The 25,176-nt window shown below is 46.8% G+C and overlaps 1 protein-coding gene across 6 annotated transcripts in view; it reads left to right on the plus strand.

Moving 5' to 3' along the window:
* LOC140391931 (protein furry homolog) overlaps positions 1–25,176 on the plus strand; it is a 790,380-nt gene that overhangs the window by 442,751 nt on the left and 322,453 nt on the right. For all 6 annotated transcript variants that reach the window (XM_072476991.1, XM_072476992.1, XM_072476988.1 and 3 more), the window contains 3 exons: positions 285–376; positions 1,273–1,445; positions 11,118–11,278. In XM_072476991.1, the coding sequence (XP_072333092.1) occupies positions 285–376; positions 1,273–1,445; positions 11,118–11,278 (426 nt within the window). The remainder of the gene's footprint in view (positions 1–284; positions 377–1,272; positions 1,446–11,117; positions 11,279–25,176) is intronic.

Raw genomic sequence — 25,176 nt, forward strand, 5'->3', positions numbered from 1 at the left:
GCAGGTTCCCTTCCTGCTCTGGCTGTGGTAGACTTGCAACCTGCCCCATACCCTTCCTTTGAGAGTGGACGACAATGGCAAACTACTATTGGCAAAAACTGCCAGAATACAGCTCAGGATGAAGCATCAGCAGACAATGAGCTAAAGACCCGCCTTGAAGCAAAGCACACAAATTTATTTACAACAGAGATAGATTTGAATTTACTATTACTTTCCACAAATGTAATCTTGTTATGCTTTACCATTCAGTCTGTATGGATTTTTGTTTTCCATAATTGCTTTAGAACAAGAAGCGTCGTGAACGTCGAGATTTATTACGACTGCAGCTTTTAAGGATATTTGAACTTCTCGCTGATGCTGGGGTTATAAGTGACAAGTAAGTTTCCAATAAAATGAAGGAAAATATGAACAACATTTTCTGTTGTGCTGCACATAATTCAGTATTTAATATTAGATATGTGATCGGTACTTGAAATGCAAAACATCAACAAGGCTAATATCTGATTTATAGAATGCATGCTAAGGCGCTCACTGCCAACATATCAGCAATTATGAATGTAGGCACGGTTGCACCTATTTGCCTACATCCATGTCTTAATAGATCCTGTAGTTTCAGAAAGCCAAATGCAGATTTGTGACATCTGTTGCTCAGACATCTGCAGCTGCCATGTAGCACGTGGCTGCACCATGCGTGAAAGTAATGGTCACTGCACCGTGAGCCTGCCCCAAAATCTTTCCAAGCATTTTGCAAAGGTAATCTATAGGAATGGTGCCATTGAGTGGCAAACAAACCTGCTCACTTTACAACCATCTCATGTGAGACCATTCCACCCCATCGCCATTTGTAAGTGGTCAGGTGCTAACTGTTACATTACTAGTCTACAGACTCCTGCCTACATATTCCCTTTACTGTTTGCCAGTCACATTTTGCCCTTTCTTTCAATGGCCTTTAGAAAGGCTGCCAATGGGCTGGAACGATTTTCTCAAAGATTGCAAGAAGTTTTGCCTCTGTTCTGCAATTTCTTGTTAATCCTCCAAAGCCATTTAAGTGTAACCTACAGTTTTCTGCTCTTACCACTAATACACACATCCAAAATGCTCTTGCAACTGTTAATAATAATACAAATGGACTAATTCTGGGAAACCATTTAAAATCAATTTAAACCAACAGATGACAATTATGCCCATTGTGTTTAAATTAATTGTTGTAAATAAATGGCATTTAGTCTTCATCCGCATTGAATAAACCTTAGTTTTCTTTCTTTTTGCTAGTACTAATGGAGCTTTAGAACGGGATACTTTGGCACTGGGAGCCCTGTTCTTAGAGTATGTCGATTTAACCAGGATGCTGTTGGAGGCAGAAAATGACAAAGATGTTGAAATTCTAAAAGACATTCGAGCTCATTTTAGTGCAATGGTAGCCAATTTGATCCAGTGTATTCCAGGTAAAGCCATTCTGCCTGTGCTATTCCTTTTCTACTGTGAGGGATGGTTGTCAATTTCTTGAGTCCTGTGTGACAGGTTTTGTCCTGAATTTTCTGAAAGTAAATTTAAATCTTAACAAACCTTTTTTATAATATTTTCTAATAAAAAGGCTTGAAAGACTTCGGACAAACAAAAAACTAACTCTGACTTCACATTGATGGCAGAGACCTTCAACTTCGGGGAGCACATAGCAGAAATTTGGGGACCATTTCTAATCATTCATCCAGGTGGTTATAAAATGATAAACAACATGTGCCCATACTTCCAATATGCATTCCTAGCACGTCGGGCTGCCAAAGTCAGAAAATTACCCCATATTTTAAAATGTAGCCATTCCTAAACTATAAACAAGAATTAACAAAACAGAGTAGAACTGCAATACATTTTAGTTAAGGTTTACACATATTTATCATTCTTTTAAATACATTTTTAAAGTTCTCCAAACGAAGGATACAGTGGAACTTTTTTTTAGTCTTCCTTATAATGCAGCAATTATTGATTTGTCCAGAATACAATTTTGTTTTGATTAAGTACTACTTAATTTTTCTACCACTGCTGCAAGGAATAGGAAATATATTATCACATATTGCCCACGTTTAAGCGTGTGAATGCCAATAGACCATTTATAATGCCGAAGAATGAGAATGAACTCAAATGGAATTTAAAGGTCCGAGGACACTGGAACTGTGTTTTGTGCTTATAAAGAGCTGAGGTGAATGTAATTGAGCTGAAACTGGCTTGTTCATTTGAGTTTACAAATGTTAGTAAACGGGCAGCACGGTAGCACAGTGGTTAGCACTGTTACTTCACAGCACCAGGGCCCCAGGTTCGATTCCCGGCTTGGGTCACTGGCCGTGCGGAGTCTGCACGTTCTTCTCGTGTCTGCGTGGGTTTCCTCTGGGTGCTCCGGTTTCCTCCCACGAGTCCCCAAAGATGTGCTGCTAGATGAGTTGGACATTCTGATTTCTCCCTCTGAATACCCGAATAGGAGCCGGAATGTGGCGACGAGAGGCTTTTCACAGTAACTTAATTGCAGTGTTAATGTAAGCCTACTTGTGACAATAAAGATTATTATTAGTAATAGTAAGTGCTCATTACTGTTGATAGATGGCTTTACTGCTGGAAATACTTCGGATGTTTTAATATCAAAAAGACTGACTGTGGAAGCACAATGTTCCACACATGTTCAATTCCAATCAGGCTTGGACCTTTTCTAGGTCATGGGTACATTTGTGTAAAGGCAATTGTATACACTAGTAAAGTTCTTCACATAATTGTGGGATAAAGAATAGTGTTAGTGATAATAGTGTTGGATGACACTCAGTCCACTGTTTTATCAACACAAAAACAGGAATAGCCTTTTTGGCCCAATGGCACTGTTATTTTTTCAGTTAGCCATGTCAATTTTACATTTAAACATCTTTTTCTCCAAAAATGTCTGTTTTTAAATATCTCAGTCGATTGTAAGGCCTCCTGGAACAGTGCATTTCACATTCTCATGATTGTTTGTGTTGAATAAAAAAAATTTGATTTAGCTTTAAACCACCTTGTCATGAATTTTATGATTATATCCCAGAGGAAAGACATATCCTGTCAATCTGGTATTATTTTTAAATAAATGGAATAAAAACTGATTATAATGCCAAGAAGGAGTCTTTTTAAAAAATAATTTAGAGTACCCAATTATTTTTTTCCAATTAAGGGGCAATTTAGTGTGGCCAATCCACCTAACCTGCACATCTTTGGGTTGTGAGGGTGAAACCCACGCAGACACAGGGAGAATGTGCAAACTCCACATGGACAGTGATCCGGGGCCAAACCCAGGTCCTCAGTGTTGTAGGCAGCAGTGCTAGCCACTGTGCCGCCCTCCGAGAGGGAGTCTTATAAGTACATTAAGAATTCAACAACTTATGTCATGTAAGTAATTTCTACCTTCAAGTTATGTAGTAAATTAAATTACTGGCAAATTTCATTTGAGTTCATGTTCCTCAAGTGGGATGGTTGAACGAAGGCAAGCCTAAATATTTGAGCCTCAGTTTATGCCTTAATCCCCATTTAATAAAAAACAGTCTGAAATGGTACTGATGGGTACAGACAAGTCCCAGCTTTGAACCTTAATGCAGCATGGTAGCGCAGTTGTTAGCACTGTTGCTTCACAGCTTCAGGGTCCCAGGTATGATTCCCGGCTTGTGCCACTGCCTATGCGGAGTCTGCAGGTTCTCCCCATGTCTGTGTGGGTTTCCTCCGGGTGCTCCGGTTTCCTACCACAGTCCAAAGCTGTACAGGTTAGGTGGATTGGCCATGATAAATTGCCCTTAGTGTCCAAAGCGTTTAGGTGGGGTTATGGGGATAGGGTGGAGGTGAGGGCTTAAGTAGGGTGCCCTTTCCAAGGACCGGTATGGGCCGAATGACCTCCTTCTGCACTGTAAATTCTATGATATTCAGTTACCGATGTCAGCTAGGTAAGAGTAGCAGATCTATAATTGGCCGCATTGTCCCTGGCCAAGGCTCCTCCTCTTCCAGGAGAGCAATACGGGGAGTATAATTGAAGACAAATAGACTGCTGAATGAAAACTGAATTGTTGGAGCAGTCTGCTCACTATCTACATTCCCTGTTCATTAAGCTGTAGCACATATGCCATATCAAAACATTTTAAACTCTGAAGTATGTAAGTTATTCTCATCAGCTTATCAGTTTCACTTCAATAGAATTGTGTGTGCTCTGATCTTGCATAACAGTTTACACTCAATGGCATAAATACATTTTTGAACCAATACCCAAACTGAATGGACTACTTCCTTTAATTACACCTTGATGCTCATGGCCAGTGTTGTGTTATGCTTCTTCATGTAGCATGAGCTGCTTCCTTGATGTATGCTCTGACAAAGGAAGGTTCAGACTTGGAGATAGGTTTAACACATTTATTGAACAGTTAACAATTCTCCTACTTGAGTTCGACTCTCCTGCTAATCTTGCTACAGTAACTCAGTCTAACTAACCAGTCTGCTCTAAGCCATGTGGTGGATGTGATGCTTCAGATCTGCTCCTGTGCTTCTCTCTAAGTGTCGCCTATGGAAAGAGAAAGAGCATGTGTGCTCTGTCCTTTTATATGGGTTGCCCCCTTGTGGTAGTGTCACCTCTGGGTGCCTTGACTGCCCATTAGTCGTGTCCTATTCTATGTGTTCATTAGCTGTATGTCTGCATGTCATGATGTCTCTGGTGCTCCCTCTAGTGTTTACTTAGTCTTAGCGTATTTACATTAACCCCTTGTGTATTTACAGTGATGGATATCACCACATCCCCCCTTTTTTTGTGTTACATATTTTCTGTACAGTGTTAAAGAAAATTGAACAAAATAGGTAGATAAGTGATGACATGTACAAATCATGACAGTGATGATTATACAATACCAAGTAATATGTATGAGCCCAAAGTTCATGAATTAAAATGGTCGAGTGGCTTTCTTGTTTTGTTATTGAAGTGTCGATGTTGTCATTTCCTTGCGAACGCCGTCAGTGTCTCTGTGCTTAACGAACCAAGAAGTCATCAGGAGGTGTTCAAGTGGTCAAATCACTCGTTGTCTGAATTGGACTCTTTTTTTTCGATGCTTGTGGTAGCGATTCTTGATGTCACCTTTCCTGTCTGACCTGGACTGGTGTCTGTGTTTGCGGTATTGATGCCGTATGTCAGCTGCCTTGAAAGCTGGTCTGCTTGTTTGTAGTGTAGCAAACGTGAATTTGTAAGATGCATTATCATGCCATGGTATGTCTGCACACTTGCCATTGTCTTGAGCTGTACTATCACAGTGTCCTGCATTTGCAGAGTTGTACCATGTCGTACCAGTCGTTGTCCAGTGTTGTTGTTTCTGTCGTGCTTGTTGTTGACGTTGGTGCCTTTGGTACGCTTCTTGTTGTCTGTATTGTTGTTTTTGTAGGTTTTGTTGTTGTGTTTGTTGCGCTCAATGACCACACCGAGTGGAGAATTTGAGTCCTTCACAAAGTTACTTGTGTCAGTGTCCTTTGTGGCATCTGCTGTTTCATTGAGTGTGCCGTCTCTGATTCCATGACGCTCCCCGTCTGGCGTCATGTCCGGTTCACTGGGATCATCTTTGGCTTGTCGATGTTCCCCGTCTGGAGTCCTTTCTGGTTCACCTGAATCACCTTTGGCTTCGTGACACTCCCCATCCGGAGTCATTTCAGGTTCACTTGAATCATCCGAGATTTCACTTGAATCATCTGAGGTGTCTTGATGCTCCCCATCCGGAGTCAAAACATTCAGGAATGCATTTTCTTGTGGAGAGGCTCAAGTGGATGAAGTTAGAATTAATGTGGTGTCACTGGAGTCACTAGAAGCCTCACTTTGATCGTCGAGTGCCTCTGTACATACTAGCTGAGGTCTGTCAGTCTCGCTGAGATGTCGACATCTTGTATGGGAATTGTGAAGCCTTTGTCACTTGTCGCACATACAGTGGGTAGACCTTCAGTGTCTTCTTGTCGGTTAGATGAGCTGGGTAGACTGTCAGAGTCTTCTTCTGCTGGCTCAGATAATCTGGGTAGATTGTCATAGTCTTTTTGCTGTGCACTTGAGCGTGGCAGACTTGCATCGTCTGCTGCTGGTTGCTCAGATAAGGTTGCTAGACCTTCATGGTCTTGTTCATGCAAGGACTGCGCTCTGAAGTCTTGCATTGCTTCCATATGTCTGTCAACGAGCTCGCTGTGGAGCTTTGTATCGCTCTCTCTGTGGAGTCCGGCAACGTTCCCTGTGTGGAGTCATGCAGAGGTCTTGCTGTGGAGTCGATCTGTGTGCTCAACGGAGTCGTGCAGTGGTCTCGCTGAAGAGTCTTTCTGTGTTCTCTGTGTGGAGACGTGCAATAGTCTCGCTGTGGAGTCTGGTCATCGCTTTCTGTGTGGAGTCGGGGACTCTTTGTGGTGCGTGGACCACTCTCTGTGGTGCGTGGACCACTGGTTTGGTGTCAGGCCGTTCTCTGTGGGCTTGGACCGCTCTCTGTCTCTTGGTGGCAGGCCGCAGCAGAATACTGTACTTCTGGGTTAGGATGTCGTCTGTGCTGGGCTGAGGATCCTCAAATCCGAAGAACTTGTCCATGTCTGTGTCGGATTCTTCACAGTACAACACATCTCGTTGCGGTTCAGATTTGGTACTGAGGTCACTATGTCCAATGATGAAACCATCTTCCGAGTCGTAATCTTCAAGGACCATATCATCATTTTTTGTGTCGGAGCAGTCATTGTGCTCGCTATGTCCAAGGAAGAAATCAACGCCTGAGACGTAGTTGTCAAGGACAAAATCATCTCTTAGGGCGGTGCTAACTGCTTGTTGCAGGGTTCTGCGGAGGTTACTTTCAGCTACTGGTCGAAGTTCAGGCATTGTGCTGCCGTTCCAGGTGAAAGAATTGTGTTTTACGGCTTTAAAAAATGTTTTCCTTATTTTCGGGCATTTCCCCTTTAAGTGGGCATGGTCCAGGGCCTCTGACATCATGACACTAGTGACGTAGAGCGTGGGAATGGATTGCGCATGCGCAGATCGCTTTTCCTTTACTTTGCGCAACTGCACATGCGCGGCTTCTCGCGCATGCACAAACTGACCTTCCTGTTCTTTGCGCACCTGTGCATGCGCGGCTCCTCACGCATGCGCAAAACACTGTTTTGCAGATTTGCGTCTTCTGGGCAACTGCGCATGAGTGGCTCCTTTCGCAAGATGGCTGCCAATCAAAACTGCTGTTTGCTTCTGCAGCAAGCCTACCTGCAGAAGGTAGGTATAGGCTCCAGTTTTACTGATTTTTTTCGTGTTCACCTCACAGTAGTTTTCAAACTTGTCCAGAACTGTCTGGAAGTCTCTCTTGTCTTGCCGTTTGGAGTACCTGAAGGATTTGAAGAGTTCTGTTGCACTTCCACCCACAATGGTGAGTAGAAGCTTTATCTTCTCTGCATCGGCCACGCCATCTAGGCCGGATGCTACCAGGTAAATCTCAAATCTTTGCTTGAATGCACGCCAGTTGGCACTGAGATTGCCGTGGTACCTGAGCTGGTGAGGAAGCGGAATCTCGAACATCTTGCTTGGGTGCTGTTGCTGGTAGTCACGGATCTTGAGTTGAACTATATAGATTTAACAGGGCACTACTGGTACCATGTTGTGTTATGCTTCTTTATGTAGCATAAGCTGCTTCCTTGATGTATGCTCTGACAAAGGAAGGTTCAGACTTGGAGGTAGGTTTAACACATTTATTGCACAGTTAACAATTCTCCTACTTGAATTCAATTCTGCTAATCTTGCTACAGTAACTCAGTCTAACTAAACAGTCTCCTTTAATCCATGCGGTGGGTGTGATGCTTCTGATCTGCCCCTGTGCTTCTCTCGAAGTGTCGCCTATGGAAAGAGAAAGAACAAGTGTGCCCTGTCCTTTTATATGGGTTGCCCCTTTGTGGTAGTGTCACCTGTGGGTGTTTTGACTGCCCATTGGTCGTGTCCTATTCTATGTGTTCATTAGCTGTATGTCTCTGGTGCTCCCTCTAGTGTTTACTTAGTCTTAGTGTATTTACATTAACCCCTTGTGTATTTACAGTGATGCATATCACCACAGCCAGCAGTTTGATTGTTCATATATGTTCCTAGATTTGAATTATAATTAATTTTGAATATCTGAAGTGCAACTCATTCGACATATACCATTGTTAATGAAGTATGTTTTAATTTTACTTAGCACTAATTACTTACAGAGTGAGCTAATATTCCTTATAATTGAATATCAATTTGGCTGTATCCATCTCTTAAACATGTTTTATCACCACATCAGCAGGCTGTTTCATTGTATTTTTATCATTCTGTTTTGCCTTCTTCAAAGTTTAATAATTTTGACTAAAAATCCCAGGATTTGGATTTAACCATCAGTATCTTATACAATCCCACTGAATACAGCATTTTAAAATTGACATTTTCTCAAAACAAAATGGCACATGCATCTGCTTTCTATATCTGCTCTTGCTTGCCATTTCTGCATCGGGTCCTTTCTTTGACCAACATTAGTTTTTTTTTAATGTATTTTATCACAAACATGTATCAAAACAGGTTACAGCCAATAAACACCCCGGGAAATATACTTCACAAACATCCCCTACCTTTTCTCAAACCCCCCTGAAGAGCCCCTTAACTCATACTTTATCTTCTCCAACCGCAGGAAGTCGTACAGGTCACCCAACCAAGCTGCTACCCCTGGTGGCGATGCCGACTGCCACTCCAGCAAAATTCATCGCCGTGCAATCAGAGAGGCGAAGGCCACAACATCGGCCTTCCTCCTTTCCATGAGCTCCGTCTGAAATCCCAAATATCGCTGCCAAAGGGACCGAGTCCACCTCCTCCACTAACCTGGCTAAGAATAACTCCCGCCCAGAATCTTCCCAATTTTTCGCAACCCCAAAACATGTGCGCGTGATTCGCTGGCCTCCACCCACACCTCTCACACTCATCTGCAACCCCCTGAAAGAACCCACTCATTCTCACCCGAGTCATATGCACCCTGTGCACCACCTTAAACTGTATCAGGCTCATCCTTGCACAAGAGGAGGTCCCGTTTACCCTTCGCTGTCCCTCGCTCCATACTCCCCAATTGATCTCCCCTCCCAACTTCGCTTCCCATTTCTCCTTGATCTTCACCACCCGCTCACCTCCCTGCTCTCCCAGCCACTTGTATTTATCCCCAATTCTTCCCTCCCCTTCCACATCCAGAAGCAGCAGTCACTCTAGCATGGTGTATCCTGGCAACTTAGGGAAGCCCCTCCAGATCTTTTGCATAAAGTTCCTAACCTGCAGATACCTGAACTCACTCCCCCTCGGCAGCTCTACCCTCTCCCTTAGCTCCTCCAGACTAGTGAACCCTTCCTCCAAATACAAATTCCTCGCCTTGACCAGCCCCACTTCCCTCCACCTCCTGTATACACTATCCATCCCCCCAGGCTCAAACCCATGATTCTCGCACAACGGTGTTAGCACCGACATCCCTTCCATCCTAAAATGTCTCCTCAGCCATATCTTCACCGTGGACTGCACCACTGGGCTCCCTGAATACCTACCCGGAGACATTGGCAATGCTGCCATCACCACAGCCCTCAAACTAGACCCCTTACAAGATTCCACTTCCATCCTAAGCCACTCTACCCCTTCTCCTTACCACCACGGCCGCACCTTGTCCACATTCGCCGCCCAATAATAATGAAGCAGGTTCAGCAACGTTTAACCAACATTAGTGCCCACATCCTCCACAGGGAAGATTTTAATGGCACAATTTACATTTTTACCTAACAAACAATTAGAAACTAAACAAAATGCCTAAAGAAGATATTATATTCGGTGAACACAAAAGTGGACTAAAAATGAATATAGTGCAGGAAAAAGATAAATGCCATAATCTCAGTTCTGTTCAAAATGACCTAATGGAAACTTTCAATTTGCAATGGCAATTCCAAGAATATTATTTAATTCTCATCACGGTTAAGCTTCTTGTTTCAATCTTATAAGAGTGTGAAAATACTGATTGTGGGCAAGCCCTTCAGGCTGTTCACGCCGTGGGACCTTCCCGTCCCGATGACGGCACCCCCCCCACCACAGGTTTCCCAGTGGCGTGTGGTGGATTCAGTGGGAAATCCCATTGACATCGGCGGGACCAGAAGATCCCACTCCCCGCCGGCCAATGATGGGCTACCTCCCACCACCGAGAAACAGGCTGCGAGGAGGCCTGAGAATCTCGGCCATAACTAATTTTCAAAATAGATTTTAGATTACATCAATAGGCTATGTCCCAATCTTGACCAGCTGAAAGTTTTAATAAAAGCTTTTATATTTTGGCTGTATCATAGAGTCATAGAGGTTAACAGCATGTAAACAGGCCCTTCGGCCCAACCTGTCCATGCCGCCCAGTTTTTCCACTAAGCTAGTCCCAATTGCCTGCAGTTGACCCACATCCCTGTATACACCGCGTTCCCATATAACTGTCTAAATGCTTTTTAAAACACAAAATTGTACCCGCCTCGACTACTGCGTCTGGCAGCTTGCTCCAGACACTCGCCACCCTCTGTATGAAAAAAATCACCTCTGGACCCTTTTGTATCTCTCCCCTCTCAACCTAAACCTATGCCCTCTATTTTTAGACTCCCCTGCCTTTGGGAAAAGATGTTGACAATCTAACTTATCTATGCCCCTCATTATTTTATAGACTTCTATAAGATCACCCCTAAGCCTTCTACGCTGCCGGGAAAAAAAGTCCCAGTCTATCCAGCCTCTCCTTATAACTCAAACCATCAAGTCCCAGTAGCATCATAGTAAATCTTTCTTGCACTGTTGACAAAATAATTGATTTCATCTACTTACCTGGTACTGTACAAAGCACAGTAACAGAATAGCTATAAATCATTTGTGACAGGAGTAACCAATACCAAAGCAATATTATATCAGGTTAATTATGAAAGCAATGTACACTTAACATGAGGTTTTGCATTTGAAATAGTTCATTTGTCATCTGAAGCATGTAACTGATTGCACAGAAATAGCCTTTTTTATAGTCAATTTTGTCATCTAGCTTCCTTCAAATAGTAGAGATTAATCTTTTTTTTTCCCTATGTAGTACATCACCGCAGATTCCTATTCCCACAACAGAGTTTGCGTCATCATCTTTTTATCTTGTTCAGCCAATGGGCAGGGCCATTTAGTGTCATGTTTACTCCTCTGGATCGTTATAGTGACAGAAACCACCAAATTACAAGATACCAATATTGTGCATTAAAGGTATGTTTGCTAAGTATTATTGATTCCATGTTATACTTTCTTATTAATAATTCAGCGAGCCTTTTCAAAAAACATTATGTGCTTCAACCAACATTTTGCAAACTTATATTTCTCGATAATGCAAGATGTTTTCTCAAATTGTTTTATATTTTCACATTAACTTTAACTAGATTTTGATTTGAATTTGTTTTTTAAAAAGTTTTTCAAGATGTCAAAGTTCAATTTAAAGTAATATAAAAAAAATCTATTTGGGTATTTTTTTCTGTTCAGTGACATTAACAGAAGTATTAACCTGGATCTACCAATCCCAATATCAACTAAAAAACAACTTACACCAAAAACCAGGGGCTGGATTCTCTGTTTCAGTGACTATGTCCCCATGCCATCGTAAAAACTGTGGCCTTTCACGCCAGAAGAACTGACGTGAAAAGGCCACATATTCATAGCCCTGCAGGGGGCTAGCATGGTCCCGTCGAGAATCTAGCAGCTTTAGCTGCAGATACGGGCCCCCGCACTTCCGGATCAGAGGCCGCGCATGTGTTCGGCAGCGACATCCAGCGGTCGTGCCGTGCTTCATGGCAAACTCAGACCACGGAGCTGGTCCTCCTAAATAGTGCCCCGATCAGCCGCGCGCCCGACCCGGACTGCCCGCCCAAAAATAGTCCGGTGCCGTATGAGGCCCCCCACTCCCCCCACTCCGCCCTCCGATTGGCCTGCCCCCGACCATGGTGACCACTGACTGAGTCTGCAGTCCCCACCACGCGAGTATCCCGAATGGCAGGACAATGAGTGGTCCACGCAGTCGGGACTTCGGCCGGTCGGGGGCGGAGAATGGCGGGGCAGGCCTCAAGCAATGGCCGCAGGTAGGTGTTATGGGTCCGGGTTTACAGAACCTCAAAGTGTTTCATGGAGTTCAACCGACCCACAACTTTTAATAGATTGTGGTGTGGGGAGCACACGGCGTACTCTCCAGGTGTGACACATCAATTATGGACAAATGGTTTTTAAAACAAAACAATGTTTATTCTTTGAACTCAATTTAACCTTTTAAAAACAAACATTGAATATCTTAACACCCATTACTTCAAAGATAACCCCAAAAGACTACAACACTAAATAATCCTCCAAACTGTTCCTTTAAACATCCAAAAGACTTCAAACCTTCAACAACAGACATGAGGTTACATTCAATATATTTATAGTCTTTGGATTTGCAGACATCAACAGACCAGCTCTGTTTCTTCCTGCAGCTCTCAGCAAAACACACAGACACTCCCAGCTGCTCTCTCAAACTGAAACCAAAAGCAGAAGTGAGCTCAGCTCCCCCCACCCTCTGACATCACTTCAGTAATATGATCAGCTCCATTTCTTAAAGGTACATTGCTTAAACATCCATTTCTGAAAGGTACTCTCACATGACATAGGGGTACGTGGCACGGCAAACTTCCCGGGTAAGCTGCTTTTCGGGGGCCGGAGAATCGGGGAACCGGCGCCGGTCCGGATTTCATGCGCGAAAGTGGATTCTCTGCTCCGGCACCGGACGCGATTTTGACATTGGGGTGCAGAGAATCCAGCCCCAGAATATGCAGTTCTGCAGAAATGGCTTAGCCGGAGCAAACTCTGATGATCCTGTTGGGACCTGTCACATGGAAATTTGGGTTGATTGCCTACTCTGCTCAGCCTCTGCCTTGCAGTCCCGCTTCTATGATTGCCCCAGATTCTTCTCAGCTTTTACCCCCAAGCTCTACTCACTCCCTCCAACAACCAAGATCTGCTTACTTCCTCCTCCCTCCACCAAGATCTGCTCACCCTCTTCCTTTCCCTGCCCAAGCTTTGCTCACCCGACCACTCCCTCCCAAGCTCTACTCACACACTCCTCCCCAACTCCTGCTCACGTCCTCCCTTCCCACCCACCAAGCTCTGCTTACCCTCAGCTCACGCCATCTCTCCCTCCCAAGCTCTGTTCAACCCTCCTCTTTCCCCCCCCAAGCCATGGTCACGTCCTTCTTTTCCCCCATCCAAGCTCTGCTCCTCCCCCCCTCTCTCCCCCCACTCCTCCAAAGCTCTGCTCATTCCCTCCCGGAGGAAGTCCCAGCTGCCCCAACATAAAAAGGTTATGATGCACTCCCACATGTGGGCAGCAGTGTATGCCTCACCTTTGCCGCTGACCAGAAGATCCAGACATTGCCTTTGCCAGTATAAGCTCATAGTGATAGTTTTGCTGGCACTAATGGAAAGAAGTAAATATACCATTGCCGCAACCATAAGTAGCTCTCTAATTTTCTTGTGTTTTCTATTACTACCATAATGTCTGCCAATGGCTGAGATTGTTTCCCCCAGTCCAATTCCCCAATTCTCATGAAGGCGGTTTCATTTTGAAATGTATGCATTATTAATTGTGTATTTTTGTACATTTAAAAATTGATCAAAAACACGTGTCTCAAGGTTCTGGAACTAAACCAGTTGTCAAATTAGAGATAGCCTTTTAGAGCATTAGATTAGTTAATATATATGTTGCAGTTAACATGGCTTTCCAATAGTAGCATACTGTTGGTTCATTTTCTGCATCCATCTGTAATAGAGATGTAATAGGAAAATTTTCTCCATTGGTCATCACAATTCCACTGTATGGACATGTTTAAACTAATATTAAAATATTAAATTAATATTACATTTAATTGGTGAGCATAAATTGGGATTAATAATGCCACTATGTACAAATATTATACATTTTCAGATTTCTGGTAATTATTCAGAGGGTTTACACAAAGGGTTGGCTAAGAGTAGAGACATAAGGCTGAATTTTAACCCAAAAGGTGGTGCAGTGTTAAAATGGCTGAAATATGTTTCCAACCCAAACATACCACTAACAAGTTGGGCTGGCGAGCAACACAATACAAAGATCAAAAGTTGCAATTTTAAATCTTATAACAAATCAGGGCTCCCAGCTGGGGTCAGGGTGGTCTACAGATGAAAACTAGTGAAAAATGTCACTGAATACTAACGGAGTTAAAGCTCCAAGGTATAGGGAGAAATAGCAAAATGCAGATTCCGCACAATTTTCTGACCAAACTGATTTCTGTGGGTCAAAGCCCATCATGTCAGTTAGTATATCTGTAATGAAGCTATGAAATGCTTCACCCTCAAGTTATTATGTGCTAGTTGTGTTTCAATGGAGGATAATGTGGGAAAGTTCATTTTGGAAAGGAGAACAAAAGAACAGTATTATTTAAATGGAGGAAAACTGCAGAAAGCTGCAACACAAAGAGATTTGGGGGTACTAGTGCATGAAACACAGAAAGCTAGCACACAGGTGCGGCAGATAATCAGGAAGGCTAATGGAATATTGACCCTTATTTTAAGGGGGTTGGAGTATATTCGTAGGGATGTCTTGATGAAACTGTACAAGGTACTGGCAAGACCACATCTGGAGTACTGTGAGTAGGTTCAGTCTCCTTATTTAAGAAAATATATTTAATTGGAGGCTTATCAGAGAATATTCATTAAGATGATCCCCAATGTGGAGGGATTGTCTTATGAGCAAAAGTGAAACAGGTTGGGACTCTATTCATTGGAATAAGAATGAGAGGTGATCTCATGAGAGGGGCAGGTTTAGCACAGGGCTAAATCGCTGGCTTTTAAAGCAGACCAAGGCAGCCTAGCAGCGTGGGTTCAATTCCCGGACCAGCCTCCCCGAACAGGCACCAGAATGTGGCGACTAGGGGCTTTTCACAGTAACTTCATTTGAAGCCTACTTGTGACAATAAGCGATTTTCATTTCAATTTTTCATTTCATTGAAACATATCGGATTTTTAAGGGTCTTGACAAGGCCAATGCTGAGAGGGTGTTTCCCCTCATGAGAGAGTCTAGGACCAGAGAGCATAGTCTCAGAATAAAGGGGTGCCAATTTAAGACTGAGATAAGGAAGAATGTTTTCTCTCAGAGGGTTGTGAATTTTTAGAACTCCTTGGCACAGAGAGCTGTAGGGCAGAGTCCTTCTGTATATTTAATGCTGAGATAGATAGATTTTTAAGGGAAACAAGAATTACAGGGAAAGGGCAGGAGAGTGAACGTGAAGAATGATGGATCAAGGGGCTGATAATCTTACTGATAATCTCTTATCTGATAATCTGTTATTATAGTTTTTACATGCCAGCGATTTGTGACCCTCACAGTTTACTGGTAATTGTGTAAACTAATATGCAGTAGTTTTGTGCTGTAGACTCTTGTCCATGAGCAAGCGCTCGCTGCACCACCATGCCGACCCCTGGATAGTGTGTACCCGTTCCGGGGGCACCCCTGTCCCTACCCCACTGGCCACCCATAACCCCCACCGACTGTTGCGGCCTCTGGCTGCACGGCTGAAGGCTATTGCTAATAGGGAAATGGAAATCGTGGTTAAGTGAGCACTTCACGCGCTGAGGTCCCAGGTTCGATCCCGGCTCTGGGTCACTGTCCGTGTGGAGTTTGCACATTCTCCCCGTGTTTGCGTGGGTTTCACCCCACAACCCAAAGATGAGCAAGCTAGATGGATTGAACACACTAAATTGCCCCTTAATTGGAAAAAAATGAATTGGAACAAAGAACAAAGAAAAGAAAATTACAGCACAGGAACAGGCCCTTCGGCCCTCCCAGCCTGCGATCCAGATCCTTTATCTAAACCTGTCTTCTATTTTCCAAGGATCTACTGCCCTCTGTTCCCCACCCGTTCATATATCTGTCTAGATGCATCTTAAATGATGCTATCGTGCCCGCCTCTGCCACCTCTGCTGGTAAAACGTTCCAGGCACCCACCACCCTCTGCGTAAAAAACTTTCCAAGCACATCTCCCTTAAACTTTCCCCCTCTCACCTTGAAATCGTGACCCCTTGTAATTAACACCCCCACTCTTGGAATAAGCTTGTTGCTACCCACCCTGTCCATACCTCTCATAATTTTGTAGACCTCTACCAGGTCCCCCCTCAACCTCTGTCTTTCCAACGAAAACAATCCTAATGTACTCAACCTTTCTTCATAGCTAGCGCCCTCCATACCAGGCAACATCCTGGTGAACCTCCTCTGCACCCTCTCTAAAGCATCCACATCCTTCTGGTAATGTGGCGACCAGAACTGCACGCAGTATTCCAAATGTGGCCTAACCAAAGTCCTATACAACTGTAACATGACCTGCAGACTCTTGTGCTCGATACCCCGTCCGATGAAGGCAAGCATGCTGTATGCCTTCTTGACCACTCTTATCGACCTGCGTTGCCACCTTCAGGGTACAATGGACCTGAACTCCCAGATCTCTCTGTACATCAATTTTCCACAGGACTCTTCCATTGACCGTATAGTCCGCTCTTGAATTAGATCTTCCAAAATGCATCACCTCGCATTTGCCTGGATTGAACTCCATCTGCCATTTCTCTGCCCAACTCTCCAATCTATCTATATTTTGCTGTATTCTCTGACAGTCCTCCTCGCTATCTGCCACTCCACCAATCTTAGTATCATCTGCAAACTTGCTAATCAGACCACCTATACCTTCGTCCAGATCATTTATGTATATCACAAACAACAGTGGTCTGAGCACGGATCCCTGTGGAACACCACTAGGCACCGTTCTTCATTTTGAGACACTCCCTTCCACCACTACTCTGTTGCCCAGCCAGTTCTTTATCCATCCAACTAGTACACCCTGAACCCCATACAACTTCACTTTTTCCATCAACCTGCCATGGGAAACTTTATCAAACGCCTTACTGAAGTCCATGTATATGACATCTACAGCCCCTCCCTCATCAATTAACTTTGTCACTTCCTCAAAGAATTCTATTAGGTTTGTAAGACATGACCTTCCCTGCATAAAACCATGCTGCCTATCACTGATAAGTCTATTTTCTTCCAAATGTGAATAGATCCTATCCCTCAGTATCTTCTCCAACAGTTTGCCTACCACTGACGTCAAGCTCACAGGTCTATAATTCCCTGGATTATCCCTGCTACTATTCTTAAACAAAGGGACAGCATTAGCAATTCTCCAGTCCTCCGGGACCTCACCCGTGCTCAAGGATGCTGCAAAGATATCTGTTAAGGCCCCAGCTATTTCATCCCTCGCTTCCCTCAGTAACCTGGGATAGATTCCATCTGGACCTGGGGACTTGTCCACCTTAATGCCTTTTAGAATACCCAAAACTTCCCCTTCCTGATGCCGACTTGACCTAGAGTATTTAAACATCATTCCCTAGCCTCAACATCCGTCATGTCCCTCTCCTTGGTGAATACCGATGCAAAGTACTCATTAAGAATCTCACCCATTTCCTCTGACTCCATGCATAAATTCCCTCTTTTGTCTTTGAGTGGGCCAATCCTTTCTCTAGTTACCCTCTTGCTCCTTATATACGAATAACAGGCTTTGAGATTTTCCTTAACCCTGTTAGCCAAAGATATTTCATGACCCCTTTTAGCCCTCTTTATTGCGCGTTTGAGATTTGTTCTACTTTCCCGATATTCCTCCAAAGCTTCATCAGTTTTAAGTCGCCTAGATCTTATGTGTGCTTCCTTTTTCATCTGAGCTAGTCTCACAATTCCACCCATCATCCATGGTTCCGTAATCTTGCCATTTCTATCCCTCATTTTCACAGGGACACGTCTGTCCTGCACTCTAATCAATCTTTCCTTAAAAGACTCCCACATTTCAAATGTGGATTTACCCTTAAACAGCTGCTCCCAATCCACATTCCCTAGCTCCTGCCGAATTTAGTTATACTTGGCCTTTCCCCAATTTAACACTCTTCCTTTAGGACCACTCTCGTCTTTGTCCATGAGTTTTCTAAAACTTACGGAATTGTGATCACTATTCCCAAAGTAATCACCGACTGAAACTTCAACCACCTGGCCGGGATCATTCCCCAATACCAGGTCCAGTATTCCCCAATACCAGGTCCCTTCCCGTGTTGGACTATTTACATACTGCTCTAAAAAAACTCTCCTGGATGCTCCTTACAAATTCTGCTCCATCTACGCCTCCAACACTACATGAGTCCCATTCAATGTTGGGGAAGTTACAATCTCCCATCACAACCACCCTATTGCTCCTACATTTTTCTATAATCTGTCTACATATTTATACCTCTACTTCACGCTCGCTTTTGGGAGGCCTGTAGTAAAGTCCCAACAATGTTACTGCACCCTTCCTATTTCTTAGCTCTACCCATATTGCCTCAGTGCTCAAATCCTCCATTGTGCCCTCCTTAATCACAGCTGTGATATCATCTCTGACCAGTAATCCAACTCCTCCACCCCTCCCCCCCCCCCCCCCCCCCCCCTCTCTATCCCTCCTGAAGCATCTATACCCTGGGATATTTAGTTGCCAGTCTTGCCCTTCCCTCAACCAAGTCTCAGTAATACCAATAACATCATATTCCCAGGTACTAATCCAATCCCTAAATTCATCTGCCTTATCTGCTACACTTCTCGCATTGAAACAAATGCAGCTCAGACCACCTGTCCCTCTGCGTTCGTCATCTCTTCCCTGTCTGCTCTTCCCCTTAGTTTATTATCTAGTACCTTACTGGCTTTAGTTGCTGCCTCTTTACTGACCTCTAACTTCCTAATCTGGTTCCCATCCCCCTGCCACATTAGTTTAAAACCTCCCCAACAGTGTTCGCAAAAGCACCCCCTTGGGTACACTAAATGTATCAAAAAAAAGTGAGCACTTCACACAGCCCAAGTGTACTCCCCTGGGTGGGCGGGCCATGCAGTACGCGGGAGTCATTTCCCAGCATCCCAATCAGATCACGATGCCTGGAGAGTGTGTCAGAACACTGCGGGAGGCAACACTACACATGCAGCAGCCAACATCCGAACCCGCAGCGGATGGAACATAGCTCCGGGGGACATATCCACGGCCAGAGGGTGGGTGAGTGCCATGGGGAGGGGGCCAGCGTCTGGTCTGGTTGATGTTGTGAACAGGTATCCGGGATACTGGGTCTGGGGCCCAGTGACGGGGGCCCGCTGCAGCCGGGTGTGCGTGGGCAGGGCGTTCCAGGTAGGTGCGAGGGGGAGGTTCATCAGTGGGGGAATGGAGTCTGGCGTGGGAGCCACCGCTGTTTGTCAGTCGAACACACTCTCCCAGTCCAAAGATGTGCGGGTTAGGTGAACTGGCCAATGATAAATTGCCCTTAATGTCCAAATTGCCCTTGGTGTTGGGTGGAGGTGTTGAGTTTGGGTAGGGTGCTCTTTCCAAGAGCCGGTGCAGACTCAAAGGGCCGAATGGCCTCCTTCTGCACTGTAAATTCAATGATAATCTATTATTAATCTAGGACAAAGGTTCGGCACAACATCGTGGGCCGAAGGGCCTGTTCTGTGCTGTATTTTCTATGTTCTATGTTTTACAGATATTGAACACTATGGCAGGGATGTTGTACGCAGAGGTTGCCCTAGTGGTGCTAGTGCTAATCAATGAGATCAGGCGCCGACGAAGGCTGCATCAGCGTCTGCAGATACTCGAGGCAGCGGCCCATGTGCCGGAACCCGCCCCACACCCTGAGGACCTAGCTGCCCATCAGGCCAGAGAGGGACCCAGAGGGGGAGTCCTGCGACGGTCCAGGGTGTACAGGCATCGCTGGTCGTTTGAACAGATGTTGGACAGCGTGCGCTGGAGGAGGCTCCATCTCAACAAGGAGACAGTGCGGCACCTGTGCCTTGTCCTCGCAAACTTGGCACCACGAGGAGGAGGAGTACACCCGTTTCCCGTGGCTGTGAAGTCACTGCAGCCCTGAACCTTTATGCCACAGAATCATTCCAGGCCTCGAGTGGGGACCTGTGGATACCTCACAGGCCACAGCCCACAGGTGCATCCAGCAGGTCACAAATGCCCTGTATGCCCGGGCGGAAGACTACATCCACTTTGACATGGACCAAGCCCAACAGGATGTCCGGGCAGCAGGTTTCTCCACCATCACCGGGATGCCTCAGGTCCAGGGAGTCACAGATGCCACGCATGTTGCCCTGCATTCACCGGGCCATCCGGGGGTGCCTTATGTTAACCAAAATAGGTTCCAGTCCCTCAACATACAATTCGTCTGCGATTAAGATAATGCACGCTTCCCTGGGAGCGTACACAACAGCTACATCCTGGGGCAGTCGGTCATCCCTGACCTCTTCGAGGAGCACCCCAGGATAGCCGGTTAGCTCTTGGGGGTGAGGGATATCCATCGAGGACCTAGCTCATGACGCCAGTGCTGAGGCTGGAGACTGGAGTAGAGACCCGATACACCGAGGCCCATGCAGCCACCTGGGCTGTCATTGAGTGGTGCATCAGACTCCTCAAGATGAGGTTCTGATGCCTCAACTGCTCCGGTGGTGCACTCCTGTACACTGCCCGGAGGGTCGCCCACTTTGTTGTGGTCAGCTGTGACCTCCAGGACCTTGCACAGCAGCGGGGCGACGAGCTGGAGGTTGGTGACGAGGAACATGTGGTCATCTCCAAGGAGGAGGAGAAGAGGGACGAGGTTGATGAGGAGGCCCTGAACAAGCAAAGGCTGGAGGACGATGGAGGAACCTGAGGCACAGCCGGAGGCTGCAGGACAGGCGGCAGCAATGAGGGTCCGGCAGGCCAGGAGGGCCAGAGAGGCCCACATACCTGCCCGATTCACTTAGGGTCTGTCCATAACCTTACCCACCCACTACCCCCATTTCCCACCCTCCCAGAGTATGTGTCACATCAGTCCAGGGTGCTGGGTCTGTGTCGGCACTATCCGTGGGTCACTGTCGAGGGCAGAGGGGTGATTATAACCCGCAGAGAGCTGGGTGTTGGTGCGCCTCAATCTATGCCACAATCTGACCCCTGCTGTCTGCTGAGTACCCACTCATCATCACCTGCACGTGGTGATGCATTGCAGAAGAAAGTGACAGAGGCATGCTACTGGTTGTGCACAAGGGTGTTTATTGTTCAGTATAGGTCCCCACTCTCCCGAGGTGCAGCCCGCCACCCCCCCTGCCACCCCCTCAACCACCTCACCCCCCTACCTACCCTGTTCCCCCGATGCCCTCTGATCCTCGATGTGCTTTGCCCTTCTAGCTCTACCACTACGTCTAGGTGTCTCCTCAGGATGCACATCTGAGGTTGAGGCAGCCAGCTGCTTACCACGTCCCGTGGCCTTCGAATCCCATGGCGGCCGTCCTCTGTGGGCAGAGCGCCCCAGCTCACTAGTCATCGTCACATGCACAGCTGTGCCACCTGTGCCATGTGCTGACCCTGAGACACGGCCTCATCATAGGGGTGGAACTTGCGAGAGCTGGTGGCCACCGTCGCTGCCTCATGGGGCAGGTCCGGGTTGGTACTCAGCGCCCCCTCCAAGTTGTTGCCCATAGGGCCCTGGGGTTCACCTTTGGTCGGAGGGGTAACTGGTTCAAGCCCCAGCTGCCCCTGCATCATCTGGCTCTGCCAGCTCGGGCAGCTCTCTGCGGTCTGCACCATCGAGTCGTCGCCCTTGGCGATGCTCCTGAGTGACTGGGACATGCTCTGCAATGTTTCGGCAATGCCCACCTGGGACAAACTCCGCAGCGCATCGGCATGCTCATCTGAGCATGGGACATGTCCCGCAGAACCTCAAAGGTCGGCCTGGTACTGCGTGACATCCCCCAGTGAGGCAGGCATAGTGCCGAGACCCTCAGCCATGGCCATCACCGGCTGCGCGACGCCTTGGACACCTTCACTAATGTTGCTGACGTTGTGCACCAGGCTCTCCACTGTGGTCACCACCCTAGCAGTGTTGGCCTCAGCGCCACACATTGCCGGCCCATCTCCTGCGCCTGTGGGACTCCTCCAAGCTGCTATTGAAGCATTGGAGCGATGCTGACATCTACTTCTGAATGTCCGGCCGCTTCCTATAGTTTCCATCAGCTCTGGGTAACCCTTTTCCAAAGGCTCAGCATCAAGCTGGGACCCAGCTGGGTTATGGGATCCAGCAGCCCTCCCACTGCTCCCACCGGTGGTGACGAGGGGGGTTACAGTGGGGCACTATCTGGCAGGCCAGGTCCGCATGCGGCCGACGCCATGTTGTACGGCGCGACCGTTGCAGGTCGCCGCTGTGCACCTGCGTGGCCTCGGACCCGGCAATTCTCCGGCCGTTTCTGTTGGGAACGCTGGGGGTTTTACGTAGCGCGGCTGCTATCCCCCCACCGGGCGGAGCATCGGTGCGCGAGGTTCCCTGCCCCCACCAGATGTGGATCATAAGCGGTGTAGTGCCCACCAGATTGTGCCCCAGAAGCCTGTCCACTAACATTTCCGACTGAGGTGTGTGTATCTGTGCTGGTGGAGACTGGGGATGACAGCTGTGCCGCGTCTATAACAGTTGCATCCTCCGAAGTGTTCTCCTCTAGTCAGGAGAGAGTGCCGCCTAGTGGCGACTCGGGGCTTTTCACAGTAACTTAATTGAAGCCTACTTGTGACAATAAGTGATTATTATTATTATTATTACCCGAATAGGCACTGGAGTGTGGCGACTAGGGGATTTTCAGAATAACTTCATTGCAGTGTTAATGTAAGCCTCCTTGTGACATTGATAAAGTTTATATGTGGTCAGTGGAATGGATGGGTCAGTCAGTGAGGCAATCAGTACTCGCGTTTGACAGGTCCTCCGGGTGGGGCCTGGTAGTCCCTCACCTCTGCGGCTTCCGCCATCCTCCGTGTTGGTGACATGCCTTTCCTTGGACACGCCGGTCACCTCCAGGGCCCGCTCCTCAAAGGAGGTAAGAATTCTCAAGTCCGGCACCCCACCGCCAGTCTGGGCCCTCTCCCGCCGACTATGGGAGAGCTTTTCCTGACGAGACACCGAGAGGGCACCGTTAGCCACACGCATGGTTCACAATTGTTGGGGGTGGTGTGAAGGAAGGTTTGGGGTGGGGTGGAGTTGGAGGGAGTCCGAAGGAGGATGGAGGGAGTTTTGGGGGTCGCCTGGAGGGATGCTCCCTTTGGGGCGGGGGTGAGGTGGGGGGATGTTGGTGTCTACTCTCATGCTGCCTGATGTAGGTCGTTGACCTTCTTCCAACACTGGAGGTCAGTCATCATGGTCACACTGCCCTAGCTGACTGCTGCTGCCACCTCATCCCAGGCTGCCTTATGGCTCACTCTCTGGGACCCTAGGGGGAACAGCACATCCCTCCTGGCATCCGCCGCGTCCAGGAGCCTCCCCAGGTCAGCATTCCCGAATCTTGAGGCTGGTCTCCTCGATGCCATTGTTGCGAGCTGGCTGGGATTGGCCGAGCAAGTACAGCTTAAGTGCTGCTTGACCTTGTTAGCGGGGGGCTGGCGAGCTCAGTCCCAGCGAATCAGCTGGTGAGCCGGCAGTTGGGGCGAGAAGCCCGTGAGGCCTCGTTAAGTGGACCAATTAACGTTGAATGGTGTTGACGGCCTTGCTGGGCCGGGTGCCGGGAAACTCGCCACAATTTCTGCTCGATAGCACAGTTTCTGGAAAGTCGTGCCCTTTAGTCTCCCAAACGGGGAATCTGGCCAATGTCTGGTGCCTCAGACAAAAGTGTTTAAAGCAGCAGCTGTTACAAGTGTCAGAGGCTTCCTCCAAAGCCAACTATACTTCAAAGGGCTTCAAATCGCTTGACAGCCTTTGAAATGCAAATCATGCATTCATTTTCACACAGCAATACAGTACATTATCCAATGATTGACAGTTTAATTGCTTAAGAGACAGGTCCTTGGTGGATTCTTGGTCTGTCATTCCCTTCACGTTTGAATGATTCTCAAGTACCCTGCTTTAATGTTAACCACAATGTTTAGAAACACTTGCTTTGATTGATAGCTCCTCACCACATCATAAGCAGCTAAGTGTTTCTGCTGTGACAAAGAGGAAGGGAAATCACTTCGTTTAGAAAGCACTTAGGTCAACAATCCAAGATTTGCAATTCAAAAGTGAAAATGAAGCGATATTTCACTGTACTGCCTGGGCTGCTCTTCAGCTTTCTGGCAGGGGTGACTGATGGGGTCTCTGGGGTGCGGTCTGTCGAGGGTCTATAATGGGGTTCTGATAGGGATCTCTGATGAGGGGTCTGAAGGAGAGATCTGACAAACGGGGTCTGTGGGGTGGGAGAGTGGGTTCATACTCGTGTGGGGGGGTGGGGGGTGGTGCGGGGAATGACCTCTCATTCCTGTGGTGCGGATGGAGGGGGCACCTGAGTATCCACTGACCTCCTTGGCCCACTGCAGGTCCACCGCATCAGTGTCACACTTGGGCAAAATTACATCCCACCTGGATGATTGCCCGCTGTGGGGTTTGGTGCAAAACAGGGGTTGAGGGGGCGAGGGGAGGGAGACTCGGCTTCCAGCCCGTTAATCAAATGGAAATTGATGTAAGTTGGCGAATTGCGTCCTCCTGCAAATGCATGGCGGGTAGTGCGCTGAGGCCACCGACGGGGGATCAGATCATTGCAGCGACACAAAACCAGTTTTTCCGCCGATGCCCCATTCTCCACCCGATCAGGAATTCTGATACCCGAATGGGCAATGGGGAGTCCACCCCTTGAAATTGTCCTCTTTGAAAGCACGAACAGGAAAATTAAATGTCACTTAAGTAGAGGGAAAGTACAGAATGCTGCAATACAGAAAGATCTGAGTGTCCTCAAGCACAAAAAGCAACAAATTAGCGTGCACGCACAGCAAGTCACGAGGAAGGCAAATGGAATGTTCGCCTTTATTGCAAGGGAAATGAAGTATAAAAGTAGGGAGGTTTTGTTTCAACTGTACAAAGCATTGGTGAGACCACACATAAGAGTACTACATATAATTTTGGGCCTCCTTATTTACCTAACAAGTACGTCTTTTGGGACTTGTGGGAGGAAACCCACACAGACACGGGGAGAACGTGCAGACTGTGCACAGATTGACCCAAGCTGGGAATCG

Source organism: Scyliorhinus torazame, chromosome 15 (assembly GCF_047496885.1).
Source record: "Scyliorhinus torazame isolate Kashiwa2021f chromosome 15, sScyTor2.1, whole genome shotgun sequence".
Classification (NCBI taxonomy): domain Eukaryota; kingdom Metazoa; phylum Chordata; class Chondrichthyes; order Carcharhiniformes; family Scyliorhinidae; genus Scyliorhinus; species Scyliorhinus torazame.